Source organism: Micromys minutus, assembly GCF_963924665.1.
Source record: "Micromys minutus genome assembly, chromosome: 7".
Lineage (NCBI taxonomy): Eukaryota > Metazoa > Chordata > Mammalia > Rodentia > Muridae > Micromys > Micromys minutus.
Genome location: NC_137976.1, coordinates 34,379,474 through 34,401,145, shown reverse-complemented (window position 1 = coordinate 34,401,145; position 21,672 = coordinate 34,379,474). Strand labels below are relative to the sequence as shown.

Below are 21,672 nucleotides of genomic sequence, written 5' to 3'. Positions count from 1 at the left end.
ATTTTGCCCTGTTCGATAAATACTTCATTTTTATTAATTTATTTATTCATTCAATTTACATCCCAGTCATACCCCCCTTCCCAGTCCTACACTTACAAATCCCTCCGCCCACTGCCCCCTCTTCTTGGGTACTAAGCCACCTGACAGGACTAGGAATATCTTCTCCCATTGAAGCCCAACCAGGAAGTCTTAGTAGGGGAAACTGGATCCAATGGCAGGGAACAGAGTCCAGGACAGATCCTGTTCAGTTAGTAAATGCATATGAAGACCAAATTGTATATTTGCCAGAAATGTATAGGCATACTTGTAAAAGCAACACTTATTTTATTACATAGGTTTACAAAACTCATTGTCTATTAACCTTGAAAAGTCCTAGCCAGTTATTCATCTATAGTCTGAACTCTGTCAGAAATGACCCCATTGGATTGAGATCTGATAATGTGGAGTATCCTCCACAGGGGCCCCTGGGAAGTAGAAAGCTTACATTAATGAAAATCACCTAAAAAATAAAGTTTAGAATGAAGGAACTATGCCAAGCTATCAAGCAAATCATGTCATATTTCACTAGATTATTCTTACTATATTTTGACTTACAGTTGATTGAAAAGAATTGCAACAAATTAATTTAATAATATCTGTGTAAATCGGCAAGGATGTCTCTGTATGTGGATATTGGGACTGCTTCAAAGACCTTGACAAAGGAGAAGTTGGAGGTAGAGACACAAGATGAGTGTTGACCTTAAATGTTCTTGGCTTGAAGTACAATTAGTATGACTGTCTAGAAAGCATGGATAAATGAAGATTCATCAAGCTAAAGAAAACAGAACAAGGATAGATGAGCAAGCCAAGGATGAAAGTAATAAAACTGGATCTGGCAAGTTAAGCTTGAACTGATTAGTTTCTCTCTTCATCAAATATTAAGGCCCTTCTGCATGCCAGGTACTATTCTGAGAGGTGAGGTTGCAGTCTGTAAAAAGCCTTAAAGGTCCCATGGTGCTTCTGGTGTGATAAAATGACATTCAGTAATGAAGTAGGTACAGAAATGAAGTAAGGATTTTAAGTGATATAGTATATAAGACATACAACATGCTGACAAAAAGAGCACGTGGGACAAGTGCCATTTTTTATAGACTGGTCAGAAAATTACCATCTGAAGTGCTGAGATTTGATCCTGCAAAGTAGAATGTTTCAAATAGTTTGAACCCTGTTCCAAAGGGAATAAGCTTAGCATCTTTAAAGTTTATTGAGTTTGCAATGACAATATGCTAAATACAGTCAGAGGAGTGGGCAGGAGTCAAATATATGATCAAATTTCTTGATCCCAGGCTAGAAGACTTTGATCCTCAAAACACAAGAGTGGGAATGTACAAAATTACCAATAATCTACATACAAATGACAATCGTAACTTTGGGAGGGAGTAAGAATATTCTGAAAAGGCAGATAAGCACTGTAAAGGAAGCCAACATCTAACAGAGGAAGAAGGCCAGACTATCGGTGTCATAACATAAGGTAGATTAGGAGGAGAGTGAAATGAATATTGTAATCTTTCAGACTAAAAGTTATGCCCTAGTTAATTTTGTCAACTTGATATAGCCTAGAACTATCCTAGAGGAACACCTAGTTTGAGGAGTTGTCTAGATCGTCTTGTTCTTTGAGCATGTTTATGGAGGAGTGTTATGATTCTTAATTGAAAAGAGAGGTTCAGCCTACTGTGAATGATACTATTTCCTGCACAAGTAGTCCTGGGATATTTCAGAAATATAGCAAAGTGTAGACAGGGGAGAGAGCCAGCATAGAGCATTACTCCATTGTGTCTGCTTTAAAATATTCTTTGTGCTTCTGCCTTGAATTCCCTTAATAATTGAGTACACCTAATAAGTTGAAATAAATCTTTCCATTTCTTGAGAATCTTTTGGTCATACTGTTTGCTAGGGACCGATATGAAAAGTAGAACATGTCACACATAGTTTCAAGAATGAGCAACTAAAAGAAGTGAATGACAGGACAAAGATGTTTCTAATGCAAATGGAAATGAGGATCTTTGGTAAGTTTTTTCTTTCCTGTCTTTCCTTCTTTCCTTCTTTCCTTCCTTCTTTCCTTCCTTCCTTCTTTCTTTCTTTCTTTCTTTCTTTCTTTCTTTTTTTCTTTCTTTCTTTTGATAGAGGTACATAAAGCATTAGAAGGTTTGTTAAACACAGTAGGATATGTATCATGAATCTAAAAAAAAAAAAAAAAAAAAAAAAAACAAGAGGTGATGCAACCTGAATTGTAGATGCAAACAAACAAGGATGCTTTGAAAGCTTTTTACGTTACTGGAGGAAAAAATGAATGGGATACATGACTTAGAATGTCAGTCTTCTTGTGTCCACATTCTTCCACTTGTATGTTGACTTTCCTTTTTCCATTGATTGGCACACTAAGGAGGACTTGTGGTCACTAATGGTCTACTTTGGACAGGTGACCAAAGTGTTACCTAGTAGTTAGTGTCTTTGTTTGCCTTCTACCAACTAACAATCTCCTTTGGAATTACCTAAGCTCTGGTCACACCAGCCAGCTGGAACAGGTTTTGGTGTAAATAATTTGTACTAACACTGCTAATCCATAACAGTGTTTTAGAGAGCAGCTTTTGCCTTTTATGTCCATTAGCAGTCTGCTGTTTGGGGCATGGTCTATCACAGAAGTCATGCTTATTTTACTACTTCCTGTCATACCTTTTAAGCATAAGACAGTGTGCTGGTTTTAATCCTAAAAAATTAAGCAAACATACTTCAGCAATGCCCACTGATTACCTGAATTCAGACTTCCTTTTACCATAACTTAGGCAAATAAATGCACATTGCCCATTTTTTCTTGATAGAAAATGTTAAAATCTAGTTGTAAGAAAGTCCCAAAGTGATTCTATCCTTAATGGTCAGTCATCTCCAAGGAATTAATCTTCATTTCCTTTATTACCTTTGTATGTTCTAAAACTTAAAAACATTATTCAGAGCACCAAGTCTTATGGAGAACTTATGATTTGTTTTCTTTGCTAGCTTATTTTTCCCCATGAATGTTTAAAATAGTAATTAAACCTATATTTGTGATTGATTTTTAGTCTTGTGTTTTAAATTTTCTTTTCCCCCAGAATTTTATTCATGTAGTTGTGCTTAGATACTGTTAGACACTGGATTAATTAAAGGCACAACTAATGACACTGCCTGTGTTATAAAAGTAGGTTTAAAAATAAACAATTTAAAGCAATATGGTGATTATAGATTAATATACACTCTCAAGTACATGCATTAAGTTATAATCCCAGATCATGACCTTTCAATTAAGTTAACTGCCACATCTCAAGTCACTGGTACAAGATTGGGAGTTATGTAACCCAGTCTTAACATCGCTCTGACAGTGTGAGTGCAAGCCCTATCTTAGGATATAGAACATGGTGGGGCTCCACACTTGAGCTCACTGAGAGTATCACACAAAGTATTTTGAGTGAAGACATTAAGTTGTGAAATTCTTCACTTTCTCTTTTAATGTAATATTTTATGAATTTAAATACTACCATGTTTAAAATGTTGCATACTTTAGGATTAGTGCTGGAGATGAGAATTACTGGACCTTTACAGGTACTGTCAACCACCCTGGGGGCTTTTCAAGTAATAACAGACTTGTATTGCTACATACCTAGTCCTTAGTATGCTTTTGTATTCTTACTACTCTGTCACTACATTTTATTAACACCTGAGCTATGATGCCCTAAAGAGCAATTGTAAAAGTGGGCAGTGTTTTATTTTTACTTTACAATTTAATATATACTTTTTGATGGGGTAAGGCTGCTTTATGGTTCAGAAAGATCACAGCAATGGTGTTTTCCTGACAGAGTGTAGTCTTCGGTAATGAACAGAATGACTTGTATGACATCACTGTCAAACCAGCAAGAATATATTTATGTGCCCATCCTTTTCAGAATTGTTGGTAAGTTGGGCGTACTTTCCCCAAATCACCTTGCCTCCTTGTGTCACAAGGCCCCACTATTTCATATTCACTTCAATAACTGTGCCTTTGGTGATCACACCATGGGTTGTATTTAATGGGGATTGCAGATTCTTTTTTATACCAAATGTAGGCAGGTAGAAGGTAGCTTTCAGGTCAGGGTGTGTGACATAGGTTTTTTTGAAGTGCAGACCCATTGGCCTAATGAACCTTTTATATTTTGGTGGTTTTCTTGTAAAACCATCACCAACAAAGCAGACTTTTGCAACCATTCTCTTCCATGATTTCTTTTTTCTTTTTTTTCTGTTCAAATAATTTTCAATACTTCTGTTTCTCCTTGGGCATGAACTTTGGGTAGAGGAACCTCCCAGTTTACTGCCTTTTTGTTTCTGCTTAATCATGTTGGAAAGTCCTTTTGCTCTAGACTGTCCTTCTCTTTCCAGCAGATTGGCAGGGACTGCTCCCTGTGGAGTCTCCTCAACATCCTTCTTCTTGGTGTTTCTCTTTTCATGCATCTTAATAGTCTTTTATATTTGTATTTTCTTGGCATGGTACTTGTAGAGCTAAGTAGAGCTTAGCTTTCAGGCTAATCTATATTTTTTTTCTTCTTTGAATGTTCTTGGGCCTCCCAACCTTCTTTCTTTCTCTTTTCCTGATGGTAGTCTAAAAGGTATGTATACAATTTGTGGTGCAATTCAATATATTCATTCTGTGGCATGATGACAGCTGTGGAACAGCAGTCTGAGACCTCCCAGATTCCAAGAACCTCTTTCTTTCTGGGTGTTACTGGCCCAGAAGCCTGCTTTGCTCAGGCCAGAATGGAAAAGGCCTTCAGTTCTTTATTTAAATAACCTACAATGTTCATTCAATGATGTCAACATGCTTTTGGGCTATGGACCATTCCTAGAACACTACACATCTACTAATGGCCACAAGCTCAGACACCTGTCTTATTTGATGTCATGGGCTTGTGATCTTGCCAGTTTTGTAAGTACCTTAGATCAATTATCATTTATTTACCCTTCAGAACTTTGAAGAACTTATGAAACTAAAGAGAAGGAAGACCAGAAAGTAGATGCCTTGGTATTTCTTAGAAGGAAGAACAAAATGCTCATGGGAGGGAACAAAGGGACAAATAGAGGAACAGGGATTGGAGAAAAGATCAGAGACTGCCTCACCTGGGGATGCATGCCATATTCACCCAATAAACCCAAGCACTATTGCTGATGCCAAGTAGTGTTTACTGGCAAGAACCTGATATGGATGCCTCCTCAGAGGTTCTACCAGAGACATACTGATACAGAGGAGGATGCTTGTAATTAGCCATCAGACTAATCATGAAGATGCCAATGAAGGAGCTGGAGAAAGGACTGAAGGAGCTGAAAGGGTCTGTAACCCTATGTGAAGAACAAAATTATCAACTATCCATACCCATCACAGCTCCCAGGGACTAAAACACCAACCAATGAGTTCACATAGAAAGACACATTGCCTGAGGTACCTATGCAGCAGAGGAGAGCATTTTCTGACATCAATGGGAGGAGGGGCCTTTGGTCCAGTGAAGGCTCATTTTCCCATTGTAGGGAAATGCCAATAGGCTGAGGTAGGAGTTGGTAGTTGGGAGAGGGAGCACCTTCATGGAGGCAATGGGAGTGGGAGGGGGAATGGAATTGTGGGAAAGGGATAACACCTGCAATGTAAATGCAGAAAATTTCCAAAAAAAATTTTTGGGGAAAAAAGATAACACTTTAAACTCAGAGAAAAATAAAGTTGAAACATTTAACCTTTGTTTTGATGAATTATATAATTTTTGGTTTAATATTTCAGCACCTATAAATCACCAACATGTCCAAATTATTACCTATAATAGCTTATCTGTGAATCTAAAAAAGTTTAAATCTTAAAAGTAATACATTTGCCTATCTTAGTGATATATTAATATTTTTACTTTTAAATTGTGTAGATATTACAAATTTTTAATAGAAAGCAGCAAATCATTAAAATACTGTGTGCATTCACTCAAATTACAATCACATGTATTTTAATCTAAATATCCTACTTTGTGTGTGTATGTATATGTATGTGTGTGTGCCCATATGTGTATGTAAGTGTATGTACCCATATGTGTGTGTACCTGTGTGTGTGTGTGTGTGTTAACGAGAAGGGGATAGATACATAGATAGATAGATAGATAGATAGATAGATAGAGAGAGAGAGAGAGAGAGAGAGAGAGAGAGAGAGAGAGAGAGAGAGAACTGCATACAAATTCAAAAGAATCTTCCTTTATAGTCATCTGTCAAGGAAAACCAAGCTTGTCTGCAAGTCAGTTATAAAACTTAATTACATATTCCTCTGGAGTCTCCCACAAGTGATGAATTCACTATTTCTCCAACAATATACCCAAAACTGGTTAAGAAGAGAGAACATAGGTTTTATTTACAAGTTTTTAAATTAACAAAGAAATTTTAGTTAGAAAAAAATTTTCAGTACCTCTAACTCTGGATGTTATCTGCATAGGAAGGAACTATATATGCTTTGAAAAGGAAAGATTTCACATGCTTAGCATTGTTTGAACAGGAACCCTGCTGAAGGGGACTGTTCCATATTATCAAAGGCACCTTTATCAGCACAGAATTTTTGCACATTTGCTTTTACATTTTTAGAATCTCAGAAACAGAGAACAAGGTGATTGGAAGTAGAATTTTCAAACACAAAGCATGCAGACTTACGAGTACATGCCATAGATGGAGGGTCTTTCTCTGCCCGGAAGTAACCCTTTTCACAATGACAGACTGGAGTTGCTTCCACGTAGGTTGAGCTGTGTGGAGGGCATTTGGAACATTTTGTGTTCCCAGCAAATGCTTTATAGAATCCTGGTCTGCAAGCTGTGTAAACAGGAAAAACAATTTTCTTTCAGTTATTACCACTAGAGATTTTCTGTTTTGTACATGTTTTAAGTCAAACATAATTTGCATCTCAGATTTCAATTGTACACATGCACAGCAAATGTGTACAAATTTAAATGCTAATACTGATTATCAAGTATTAATTGTTTAAAGTAATTCAAATTAACTAATTATTCAAGTATTAGAACAATTATAATTTTAGAAATTTAGCTAAGCTAATTTGGAAATTATATGTAATCAAACAAATAAGTACCTAATCTTTTTTATCTACACTCAACACTGGATTATGCATGTGAGGATACCCATACTTAGCCAAAAAAAAAAAATGATGGGTTTGTGCATTTTTAGCTGATAGTGTTAAATAACAGTAAGTCACATTACTAAAAAATATATTTCAATTCATTTTTACTTCTATTTTCAAGTAATTTAGGGTTTACATTTTACCTAATGGTACAACCTTAATAATTATGGTAGTGCTTAAATATTGTACTGTCTGGGACAGAACAGTATTGTTTTTGTACTTTCAGCTTTTTAATATTTTTGGTAAACAAATGAGTAATTCACAGTAAGAAAGTTATTACTCCCTCATGACAAACTTACCACTATGAAATTGGCATTCAGGTAGGCCTGCTAGACCAGGTCTTTATTCACAGCTACCAAGGAAGTTAAAGCAAGAGAACTGAAAATTCAAGGCCTACCTAGACTACAGAAATAGTTCAAGGCCGAGGTGGGCAACATAGAAAGACCTTGTCTTGAAGTAAAAAGTGAGGAAACAGATGGTAGATTGATGCTCAGTGTCAACAGCGATCATGCCAGCCCGGCTGACATGTAGGAAAACTTATATTCAGTCTTCAGGAACTATTATATTCAGGAACAGGCAGACACACACACACACACACACACACACACACACAGACACACACACACACACAGACAGACAGACAGACAGACACACACACACACACACACACACACACACACACACACTCATTCCATATATCAGTATCACTTTCAACAGGAAGAGCTTACTAGCAGCAATAGTCTCTTCTTTGACATGCTAAAACATTCATATCACAAAGGTAACCAATAATAGAACCTGACATAGCACAAATAATATATAATTAATTTGCTGACATTTTCATAATTAATAATTCTTTAAAGAGTACATGAACCATATAGCATTGTCTTAAAAACTCAGATAATTCTCATTAACTTAAATATTTGCTTTGTCAAGATGTTTTAAATAATTTGGTATAGAATAAACTTTTAACAACTTAAAAATAGATTTTTAAAGTTGACCTTATTTAGAAATACACTTCTCCACTGTTGGTGGGGTTGTAAACTGATACAACCACTCTGGAAATCAGTCTGGCGATACCTCAGAAAACTGGACATAGTAATACATGAAGACCCAGTTATTCCACTTCTGGGCATTTACCCCAGAGACGCTCCAACATACAACAAAGACACATGCACCACAATGTTCATAGCAGCTCTATTTATAATAGCCAGAAGCTGGAAAGAACCCAGATGTCCTTCAGTAGATGAATGGATACAAAACCTGTGGTACATTTAAACAAAGGAATACTACTCAGCTATCAGAAACAATGACTTTATGAAATGCTTAAGAAAATGGATGTATCTAGAAAATATCATCCTGAGATAACCCAGTCACAAAAGAACAGACATAATATGCAGTCATTGATAATTGGATACTAACACCAGAAAGCTCTGAACACCCCAGAAACAACTCACAGACTGTGTGAAGTTCAAGAAAAAAAAAAGAAAAAAGAAAAGAAAAAACCATTATGTTTACTCCTTACATACCAAGAAAACTTTGACAAATTTCAGGTTACACCCTGTTTTACATGTACTTTATGCTCATTGTAACTAGTAAGATCTTAATGCACACTATCAAACCTTAAAAAAAAGCCAAGCAATGACAAAAATGTATTTGTATACTCTTATGCAAAAATGCTTAAAATTTGTACATTTATCTTTGTTTTTTAAAACAAAGTTCTTCAATAAAAAAAGAAATTAAGTAATTTATTAATCTATGAAAAACTTAAAATCTAATAAAAAAGTCAATTTACATAGAAATGCATATGTAATTGATGTGTTTGCATTTGAACATATTATTTTAAACATTTAAATGCTATTTTAAAGGCACAGGCAACCATGTTGTTTTGTAATATTTATCACCCATTTAAATTTTCTAAATATTATTGAGTATATAAAAGTAGCCTTCTTTTATTTTAACTTATGCCTGATCTGATATTATTATATTTTACTTATTTTCTTAAGTAGCTAAAATTAATGTAACAAGACTCTTCTAGGTGTGTGGCTAATTTACTACTCTCCTAAAATCCTTTTGGTAAAATTTTCTCATCACAGTGACGTCTCCCCCTGAGAGCACACAGCCTGATACTTTAACACTCACTTTTTTTGTAGTCTGGCTTCTTTAAATGTCACCCTGTAATTGAGGGCCTCCTAGATTCTTCTTTAAATATCGTAGTCCTGCTTGACTAGGCCACGGAAACCCACACTGCTTTCCTTTGCCTCTAAATGATTTAACAACATCTGACAATTGACACATTTAGTTTCAAAAAAAAAAAAAAAAAAAAAAAAAAAAAAAACCATCTCCCACTAGATTGTCTGCTTTATCAAGCAGAGATTTCTGTTTCATCTGCTAAAGTTCATCTCCTGGGTCTGAAAGAATGGGAGGCATTATTAGGCCTTCAAAGAATTGTTGGTACATAGATGGGAGATTATTGAGGAACTTTTAAAATTTCTGTGAAACCCCAAGGTTCTGCTTAACAAACTATCTGGTGTTAGCCTTTCTCTGGGTTGGCAATGTTCCTTTCTCTACCACCAAACCATGACCCACTCACTGTATTAACTGCTATTTGTGTTTCTAGTCCTACAGATCCAGATTGCCAGCATATCTTCTGCCATTTCAACATATTTCCTGTGTGAAATATTCATGTGGTCCCTGTAGGTCTCACAGGAGCAGGTTGGCACAATCCCTGCCAGTAAATAGGTGCTTACATCCAAGCAATCAATAAAACTATATTGAGAAACTGCTGTCCTAATTCATTTTTTGTAGAGAACCATGCACATCTACTTGGTACATGCAGGCTGACATAAGACCCTGTCTCAAAATAAACAGTAAAACAAGTTAATACATTAAAACAAAGCAAGATACTAAATAGAACAAAAATAAGGTAATAAACAAAAATTCCCATTTGAAATGATGCTTGTCTCAGTACCAATCTATTTCCATTTACCATTTGAAGGTGCGTTTAGAGGTTTATAGTATTTGCATATAATTACATGTATTTGCATATAATTACATGTGTGTATGTGTGAGTACAAATAGCTCTGGTATTAAAGATAACAAAAACATGCTATTCTAAGTACTTACCTTTCCTTAAATAACATTCATTGGTTTCACATAGAATACATGATTTCAGATTGTGTCATAACTGATTAAACTTCTGTTATCACATTTGTGAACTGAAGGTTCATCTATTTGACAAGGCAGAGATGAGTATCACCTCGATGGTATCTATTGTTATTAGTTTTCATAATTTTTAAAATGTTGAGCAAGATAAAAAATAATAAATCCATTAGTACTTGCTGTAAGATGACTGTCCTTACAGAAACAGAAGAAATGGACTATATCCAGCTAGTGGCTTAAACTTTGCAGTTCTGCTTGAAATCAAATAGCAGCATCCATACCTTGAGAACTCTCTAACTGCCTTCTTATAAATATTTTTGGCCTTTCCTATCTCATTCTGTTTCCCTATTTCTAAGATGTGCATTTCTGGCTTCCAGTGAACAACACCAGCAAAACTGCTTGCAAAACGAGTGCCTGCAGCACAGGCATGAATATCTTCCAGCACGTGTCAATTCTGTATGAAATACTGTTGTTGCAATGCTAGTGTTTTCTCGTGTAGTTCTTTCCTTTTTTCTTCTTCTTTAGGGGAGAAGTTATTTACATATGGACCTACAGTTGAAATCCTCATTGCATTCCTTTATTGTACCCACTGTATATTCCATCCGGAATTAAACAAATCAGGTTTTTAAATCTAAGCTTTGACCTGATGCATTAATCTTAGGGATTCCTGCTTCTGACTTCTGCCAGCTCAAATTTTTTCACAAGTCACTGCAGCCTCATCTATAAACACCTCGAATGACTGGAGTCCTGTGCTTTGTACAGCAGAAAGTGGAAAATGGTTACTGGGTCCTGGTTATCTGACCTTCTGTCTGATTCGGTACAAACAAAAGTGAAGATGAATATTTTAACATACTATAGTGATTATATAAACATATGATATACTTGGTTTAAGTTTTTTGTGTACAGAGTCTGAAGTACATATTATATTGTGCATTGTGAGTAAAGGTTAGCAATGCAAAACCTCTGAAATACCAGACTAGCATTTATATTCTTCCCCAGTTTGCTGAATATCTACAGTGTTTACTTTCACTGATACAAAGGTCCTAGCATTCTTTCTGTGTTTTACATACACATCACTTTACATTATTGAGGTGTAACCACCATATGAAATGTACAAGAAACATCAGCCTGTTAGACATCCTAAGTCATCAGAAAAATGCAAATTCAAACAACCCTGAGATTCTACCTCACACCAGTCAGAATGGCTAAGATCAAAAATTCAGCTGACAGAAGATGCTGGTGAAGATATGGAGAAAGAAGAACACTCCTCCATTATTAGTGAATTGCAAGCTGCTAAATTACTCTGGAAATCAGTCTGGTGGTTTTTCAAAAAATATGACATAGTACTACCTGAGGTTCCAGTTATACAACTATTGGGTATATACCCAAATGAAACTCCAACATCTGAGAAAGACACATGCTCAAACATGATTCTAATAGCCTTAGTTTTAATAGCCAAAAGCTGGAAATAACCCAGATGACCTTCAACAGAGGAATGGATAAAGAAATTGTGGTACATTTACACAATGGAGTACTACTCAGCTATTCAAAACAACCAGTTCATGAAATTCCTAGGTGAATGAATAGAACTAGAAACTATTATCCTGAGTGAGGTAACCCAGTCAAAAAGAATACTCATGGTATACACTCCCTGATAAGCAGATACTAGTCCCCCCAAAATCTCAGAATACACAGGAAACAATTCACAGACCACATGAAGCTTAAAAAGAAGGAAACAAAAATGTAGATGCCTCAGTCCTTCTTAGAAGGGAGAACAAAACAATCACTGGAGGAAATACAGAGAAAAATAGAGGAGCAGGAACTGAAGAAAAGATCACTCAGAGACTGCCTCACCTGGGGATCCACCACATATGCAGCCAAGAAAGCACTGTTGCTGATGCCAAGAAGTGCTTACTGGCAGGAACCTGATATGGATGGCTCCTCAGAGGCTCTGCCAGAGTCATACTGATACAGATGAGGATGTTTGCAACTAACCATCAGACTGAACATGGGGCCCTCAATGGAGGAGTTAGAGAAAAGACTGAAGGAGCTGAAAGAGTTACAACTACATGGAAAGAACAATATGATCAACCAAACAAACCCTCTAGAGGTCCTAGGGACTAAAACCCCAACCAATGAGTCAATGAGTAGCCATGGCTCCAGTTGCATATGAGGCAGAGGAACGCATTGTCTGAAATAAATGGAAGAAGAGGCTTTTGGTCCAGTAAAGGTGTGTTTGCTCACTTTATGCGAATGCCAAGGTGCTGAGGTAGGAGAGGGTAGTTGAGTATGGTAGCATCTTCATGGAAGCAAGAGGAGTGGCAAGAGGATGGCAGTAGGGGAAAGGGGATAGCATTTGAAGTGTAAATATAGAGAATATCCAATTAAAAAAAAACTACAACAGCTGTTATACTGACTATAATACAGCAACTTCAATTTCCCTTCTTTTTATTTTTATCTGTGTTTTCAATTTTAAAGTTTGTTTTCTGTTGACAGCATACTTTTGGTCTTGTATTTGTTGATTTATTCATGTGGTTCTTTTAAATACTATCCGATGATCTTTGACACTTCATGGGATGGTTATTTTATTTAACGTGGCTCCTCAAATCTTAGGTATTTATTTCCCATTAAATTTTAACCATTATTTTTATGCATAGATTTTTGCCTTCAGGTAAATCTGTGTATTACGTGTTTGTGCTTCCCATTAATACCATAAGTCAATGTCAGATTGGATTTTAAGATCATTGTAAACTGCTGTGTAGGTGCTGTAGAACAAACCCAGGGCTTCCAGAGAAGCATCTAGTGTGTTTAACTGCTATAAACAGGGTGGGCGTAGTGATAAAGTTAATCACTAATATGAATGTAGTCAGTGAAGTGTAGTATAGTTAGTTTTCCTTAAAAATCTTTGAAGGATTGAAGAGCTGGCTCAGGAGTTAAGACTACTGGATATTCTTCCTGATTACCTCAGTCCATCTGCAACACCAAAGTGTGGTTCTCAACCCCTAGATACTAAAGTTCCAAGATGATCTAATGCATTATTTCAGTATCTCCAGTTAATATGCACACACAATTTCATGAATGCAGGCAAGGGGATGAAGGGCCTCAACATAAAATCAGATGCACTGCATCTAATAGAAGAAAAGTGGGGAAGAGTCTCAAATACATTGGCAAAGTGGAAAATTTTCTGAACAGAAGAGTAATGGCTCAGGCTCTAAGATCAAAAGTGATTAATGGGGGCTCCTGAAACTGAAAAGCTTCTGTAAGACAATAAACACCATAAACAAGACAAAATGGTGACCTACAGATTGGGGAAAAAAATAAACTTCCCTAACCCATACACAAAAGGACATGCATGGTATGTACTCACTAATAAGTGGATGTTAGCCAAAAAGGACACCATATCCAGGATGCAACTCACCAACAGTAAAGAATTTAACAAGAAGGAAGGCCTGAAGTGAAGATGCTTGAATTTCACTGAGAAGCGGGGGTGGGGCAAAATAATCACTGGCGCAAAGGGAGAGAAGGACCTGGGTAGGAGAGGGGAGAGAAAGGGAAGCAGGATCATATATGGGGTACATAAAACAGAAGAGGTATCCAGAGGACCAGATGAATAAATAGAAATTTGCAGCTTTTGGGGGATGAGAGTTGTGAGTGGGGGCACCCTCTAGAAAGTCCCAGAGATCTGGGATATGAGAGATTCCCGGTATTCAATTTGAAAGTAGATATAAGAGGTGCTCGGACCATCTGCCACCAGGAACAGAGGAGATCCAGGGACACAGGCCTGGTGAGAAGGTGTTCTGTATAGCCAGGGGGCAGAGAGATCTCTGCCGAATGCAGGGAAAGTGCACCCCTGCCAGGCTTGATCCAGGGAACAAGAAACTTGGCATTGGACTCTCTGTTCCCAGCCGGTGGCTTTTGGGTGCAGAAGGGCTTTCTGATACAATGACTTAAGGAAATTATTAAGAAATTGGATGCATCTGGAGAATATCATCCTGAGTGAGATAACCCATTCACAAAAGAACAGACCTAATATTCAGTCACTGATAATGGGATACTAACCTCAGAAACTTCTGAACACCCCAGAAACAACTCACAGATTGTGTGAAATTCAAGAAAAAAAAAAGAAAAGAAAATTAAAGAGAAAAACATTATGCTCAATCCTTATACACCAAGAAAACTTTGACTATTTCCAGGTTACATCCTGTTTTACATGTACTTTATGCTCATTGTACCTATTAAGACTTTAATGCACACTATCAAACCATTAAAAAAAAAGCCAAGCACTGACAGAAATGTATTCATATTCTTTTATGCAAAAATGCTTAAAATTTGTACATTTATCTTTGTTTTTTAAAATAAAATTTTTCAAAAAAAGAAAGCAGATATAAGATTTCCTAATGCTGAGAATATGAAAATCTCCTTGCCTGTACAGGCTGAGCACTAGCATTTATCTCTCCCTGTTTTTGGTTTCATCTCTTCCTGTTTCCAGTTTTCCCACAGGAACATTGAAACAAGCTGCCTCTCACCTTTGCTGCTATGACAACTGCACCATGATAGATTTGTCCCTTGAACTCTGAGTCACAGTTAATCCTTCCATTTTACAAACAGCATCAGGGCAACCTAGAGCACTTGTCTCACACATACACAGTCACACACACACACACACACACACACACACACACACACACACACACACACATATACACACACAAAATCTGTCTCTCCATCTCTAAATATATCTCTATCATCTCAATCTATATCATCTTTATCTCTATCCTTATCTATAATCTATATATCTATGTATCTATCTTAGTATCTATCTATGTATCTATGTATCTATCTATCTTCCCACAAAAACAAAAAGAAACAAACAACAAAAAAAGAAAGGAAGATATTCTGTGTTCCTCTCAGCTGGACAGAGTTTCCAGTTGCAGAGGGATTTTACAGAGTGCATGTTATAAAGCCTTCTTGGGATAGTACATTAAGGAAAGAGTCTGGACATGGGGATATTCTTTGGGGAGCATAGAATAGGTCTTTTTCTTTTTCAAGTATTTTATTGAGTGGTTTTGCAACTGTTCTTATAAGGGAGAGAGGTCCCTAACTTGCATTCTGGGTTTTATATGATTGGATTATGAGAGCAACTGTGTTCTCATAAAATGAACTAGGTAATGTTTCTTCTGTTTTTTTTTTTTTTTTTTTTTTTTTCTTTTGTGGAAGAATTTGAGAGGCACTGGCATTCAGTTTTCTTTGAAAATCTGAAAGATTCATTGCTAAAACCAAATGCCTTTGGCTCCCTCATCTTTTTGTTTGTTTGGAGAGAGAGATTTTAATGCCTGCTTCCTTTTTATATATGTTTATTTAAATTGCTTATTTGATCTTGATTTTACCTTGTTAAATGGTATCTATTGAGAAAACTATCCATTTCTTTTTGGTTTTTCAATTTGGTGGCATGCAGGATTTTGTTTGGTTTTGTCTTTTAATTTACTAAGATATTTTGTTTCTTTACAAATGTTTTCAATTCCAGCAACATCATTTTTTGGTGCAAGCTTTCTCATTGTAAAAAACAAATGCTATGGTCCAAAGGTCAGTGTCTTCTCTAAACTCTTATATGGAGCCCTAAACACCTACTTTGATAGCATGTAGTGATGGAGGCTTCTTGTGGTAATGAACTCATAAGGACTGAGTCCTCGCTGGTGGGATTAGTGCCCTCAGGAGTAATGAGACAAGAGCTGCCACTCACTCATGAGAAAATAGAGAAGAAGATACCAATGTGTAAACGTTTAAGTCTGTCAGAACAAACATCACGTGTTCTAGCACCTAAAATTATTACTTCTCAGCCTCCTGAACTATGAGAAAATACTTTTTCTTGTTTATGTAATCCAATCTATGTCATTTTGATATTGTAGCACAAATAGAACAAGACAGGAAAGAAACAACAGTTAGTACATATCTCAGGCAAGGTTGTAAAGATTTTAAACATGGTATGAAAAAAATAAGTGATCAGATGTAAGTACTATGTTGTTCAAAAGTGGCTCCATTATATTTGTTATACCCCACTTTTGTGAAACTGTGTGAAAATCCTTACCAAGGATTTTTTTATGATCCTTTCTTTAATGTGGCATGTTTAGGACCATAGTAGAAGTGATTGTGAATAACTAACTAGGCAGGTCCTAAAAGTGGAGAGGGAGTCCACTTGATTCTCTTGGATGCTACTAAAGACTACCTAGCATGATAAGGCAGAGTGTAAGCCCCTAGGCAGACCATTCAATGCAGAGATGAGTCTAGGGTACACCTGAGCTTCTAGACAGTGATTTGCAAGTCAAGCAATGATCTTTAGAGTGTGGACTCTTCATCCCTGAGTACAGAACCAAAGGCAATACTTTATGGAGCAGAGTCTGGAAAGTTTCTGCACACTGCCAAAATGACAGGCTTATGAGCAAAAATAAATGTTTCTTGTTGTTCTGTACTACTAGACTTGGGGAAGATCTTTAAGAAGCATATGATAAAGAGCATTGCTTACAAAGCCTTACAGTGAGACAGTGAGATGCTTCAGGCCTAAAGGTATCTCAATACGTGATCTGAACTTTTATCTTTATGTATCACAGTGGTTTAATATGCATGGAAAAGTTTATGTATTATGCTTTTCAGAGGAAGAACTGAGTGAATTATAATTTCTAAAGAAAAATTAATGGTGACATTTAAGCTATAAATAACTTTTATAATATATACATTTTTGTTGAATTTGATGGACAGGTAACTTTTTATCTTATTATTCTGTATTCTCATGGCCATAATTTTGGTACAAAGCAAAAGTACTCTAGATTTATTCAGTGTAATAAAAAATAACTACATACCTAAAGCCTAATTAAATTGTCTTGTGTATCCTCTTATTTTCATCAAGACATTTTATCTCTGAATTTGGAGAACAGATTCATCATGGAATGCATTGAAATTTAAAAAAAAATCCTCTCCACATTGCTCCAAGGGTCACATTCTCTGTCACTTTAGTGAAGCTTGACATTATACCTTTGCTGGTTTAACAACAAACCTAGAATCTATTATTAAACATGACATGAATTTCAGACATTTATGTTGGCAAAACTGCCAAGAACTACTACAAATATTATTTAATTACACAGTTTAATTTTTACCTGGAAGAACTTTTAGATAATAAATTTAGATAATAACCACACTTTATTATCCTCTTAGTTCTCAATGTTGATTTTTACATATGCTATTTTATTTAAGTCTTAAGGGACCCAGCAATGCATTAGGATCTTCATTTAGTAATGTGGCTATGAAGATCCTAACAGATGCTGAAGTTCACAGAGACAATGGATGAATAAGTCACAGAGTTATAAAGAGTATCATATGAACAAGCTTGCTAGTAACATGCTAAAGAACTGATATATATTCTGATCTACATTTCACTGGAAAGTTGTCTAAGCATCAACTTAAAATAAACTACCATAGAATTTTCCATCCAGCTCAAGTATAGTGTCTGTATTGATCAGCATGGTTTGACTGGGAGAGTCTCAGACCACAAGGGCACATTCAAGGGTAAAATATTATGTGCTGCAAAGAATTGCCTGCAGTTGCTTTCTGGGGCTGTGTAATCAGCAGAAGTCAGGATGTGCTGGTCTTACAGATGTGATGTGTCTGATCAGAATCTGTTCTCCCAGTTTGTCTCACATGCTTCTGCTCACAAAGTCTTTCCATATAAACAGTGTTGACTCCAACCTGAAGTTCTCAGGGACAAGGTAACACTCAGCCAAGTCATTTGTAAGCTGGTATATGGAAAATTCAATTTTCATGGTAAGCAGTGTCTATTCTGTCCAGTCAGCTATAACATTTCATGAACCTATAATATGTCCTATATTTGGGAATATGGCAAATATAGACATGGTTTCTTAAGTAAATAGAGCTTTCAATATATATTAAAATTATAAGAAATACACAATTAAAACTTTGTATAAATATACTATTATACATGGCTATACATGCAGTATAGGAGATCTTAGCAGGCATCATTTTTGTAACTTCTAAGACCATCAATTAAATCATTTTATTTATTCACATATCTACTCTCATTAAATTGAGACATTTAGTTCACATGTGGTCAGGGTGTTGAATAGTAATTGGGCTGAAGAAACTGCACTAACAGAATAAAATTTGTTTGTGTCTTCCCTCTTCTATCAGCACACACAAATGCTCCCTGTATTCAGAGACTTCTATTGTTTTTAGAACAAAAATGAAAGTTTGAGATAGAATATCACCATGTTTCCCTTCATGGCCTTCAACTTTTCCAGTTTCCTACCTCAGCCTCCTAAGTACTAGAAAAATACCTATATCCTATTATGTCTGTCTATCTGAGTACTTTTTAGTGAGTTGGGTCCATTTCAGCATCAGCTTGTTGGGCAATGTGAGAACTGTCTACTTTCATCGATGTGACAGGGTATCTTGTTGCTAGCTTCAAACTTGATCTGTAAGCCAGGATAGTCCTAAACTCCCAATTTTCCTATCTCTACTTCCCACATGCTGTGAATATATATACAATTTTACACTTATAAACCTTTTTGAATTAGATAATTGTTATAAAGATCACACTGCTTCAAAAACTACTTAACAAATATGAAGTTTTCAAATATGATAGTTTATTTTTCTAAAATAGAATATCTTTGTAAATGGATAATTAATCAGTTGTTATTCACACATCAAGAATGTGAGAAAGCTAGTATAAAAACCATTCTCTGAGGATTAGAAAGGACAAACTTGAAGTTACATGATTATACTAAATCTACAGGTAGCGCATGAATAGTGTGGGAATAAGTGGCTGAATTTCAAGAAGAAATGCATTAATATGAAGTAAAGTTGCTCAAATTGGCTTTTAAGTGTGGATGCGTAGCTTGCTGCTGAATGCTTTACTGTAAAGTGAGCCTGAGTGAAATAAGTAAAACATATGTTAAAATGGAAAATACTGCACATGTCCTGAAACAGAAAGAATGTCAACTGGGATAAAATTAAAAGCTAACAGTAGAAACAAGACTCATTCAAAATAACTAATAAGAATATGGCTTTCAGAATTGCATTATAATATATATATATATATATATATATATATATATATATATATAATGATTATTCATGACTTTTCTAAACATTCTCATAGTTATTTTTCTCTCCTCCCTCTCTATCTTTCTACATTGACCTGTGTCCCCATTTAAGTTTCCCTTTTTCTCCACCACTCAAACCTATAGTCCATTTTTTTCCTTTCTTGGATTCTCTAGTTACATTACGTTATATAATAACATGTTAGAAATGAAAGATAGGAACCGCAGGCGAGAGAACATGCAGTTTGTCCTACCAGGACAGGGTTACCTCATTCAACATAATCTTTCTGGGTATATCAATTTGCCTCCAAATTTCTTGATTTTAGTATTCTTTATATCTGAGTAATATTCTATTGTATGTATGCACCACATTTTCATTATTCATTTTCAATTGAAAAACATTAATGTTGCTTATATTCCTATCTACTGTGTACATGGGGGCAATGAATATTGCCTAGCCGGAACCCGTGGAGCAGGACGTAAAGTCTTTGTGCCTATACAAAGAGATGATAGAGTTGTGTCATTTCTTAGAATTATATTTAACTTTTGAGAATACACATGGGTTTCAAAACTGGCTGCGTTAGTTTTTAATTCAACCAACAGTGATGACATTTTCCTTCTCCATGCCTCCTATTTAGCAGTGGAGTCAGTTGTCTTGTTAATCTTAGATGTTCTGATTGGCATAAAGTAAACATTTCTAGTTTTGACTTAAATTTCCCTACTTATTTGACTAATGATGAACATTTTTTGAATAATTTATTAGCCATTTTTTCTCTCTTTTTTGAGAACTTTCTGTTTGATCTGTAGCCAAAGCCAGCAAAGATAAAAATGTTCCTTTAAATAACTGTAGAATATCTAAAATAAATGAATTACCAGGCATTAGAAACCATCTTTTATGTTTTTTGTCATAGGAACCTAAGAGATACCCAAGGCAGTATATACTATTATAGTTGCCCTTGGTTGCCTCCCAGAGACTGAAATTGAGAAGCGATTACTAAAACAACCATATAATTTAGACATAGGAGTTGGATGATTTGAGTCAGACCTGAAGGTCTCGTTCCTGAGTACTAGATTTCATAGAGACAAAATGCACTATGCAAGCTGCTAAAGGAGGGTAATTAGTAAAAGTCATCTCCATATGTAGAGTCTTCAAGCCTCAACAAAGGCCACCATGACAATAGAACTCTAAATGTTTATCAGTTACATTTGTGTCTTGCTGGTAACCAACAGCTGCCTAACTGGATGTAAGGTCTGCTTAGCAGGAGTGAAATCATCCATGGTAATGGGCACTTCGCCAACCAACTGGGATCAATGAGGTCATGGAACTTGGAGGAGAACCTTGATCTACCATTTTTACTCAACCAGCATAATTCTTAAGTTCATTCTAAATACTCATCCTTCTATTTAGATACAAACTAACTTTCTTCTTTCATCAAAGAAGTTTCTCTATGCAGCAGATATCATTTTTTAATTAAATTATTTTTATTTATTTTACATTTCAAAATTGATACCTTTCCCTTTTGTCCCAACCCGAGTTCTTCACCCCACTCCTCCCTGCCTCTGAGAGGGTGCTTTCCAACTGCCCACCCATCTTACCCTCACCAGCATCTTTCTTCCCAGGGGCATCAAGTTTTCACAGGATGAAGAGGATCCTCTCCTTCTGAGGCCATCCAAGGCAGTCCTCTTGCAGCAGAGATCTTTAGAGAATACTATAACTCTTAAAAACTCAGATGACAACTGATTGTGGAGTACAGAGTACACAACACATTATATCTGTAACACAACTAAAGCTCATGGAGCATCAAGAAACATCATGAAACAGTGGGTAGAAAGGTGTAAGAAAAAAAACAAGCAAACAAACTGAAAGGTCTGCTATGAGACTGTTTCTTCCAGATTGCCAGGGACAGCTCAACAATATGACTGCCTAAGCAAGATCTGAGAAATGATAACACAAGTTGGAATGCTATTAAGAAAAGGGGAAATTTTGTGGAGCCCCAACACTGGACAAAGGATTACACACAATCGAGGAGGACTCTCTCTCTCTCTCTCTCTCTCTATATATATATATATATATATATATATATATATATATAGAGAGAGAGAGAGAGAGAGAGAGAGAGAGAGAGGGAGAGAGGATAGTATAGTAGGAGCAGGAGAATCATTTTTGGATGAAAATTGGAGGGGGACTTGATGAAAACACATAGCATGTGCATAGGA

At 36.0% G+C, this 21,672-nt stretch overlaps 1 protein-coding gene across 1 annotated transcript in view; it reads right to left on the bottom strand.

The window, feature by feature from the left end:
* The window catches only part of EPHA6 (EPH receptor A6), a gene marked incomplete at both ends in the record, with an annotated part of 946,557 nt that overhangs the window by 567,446 nt on the left and 357,439 nt on the right, over window positions 1-21,672 (bottom strand). Inside the window, one exon of the mRNA XM_080918921.1 lies at window positions 6,709-6,864. Within this exon, the coding sequence (XP_080775047.1) occupies window positions 6,709-6,864 (156 nt within the window). The remainder of the gene's footprint in view (window positions 1-6,708; window positions 6,865-21,672) is intronic.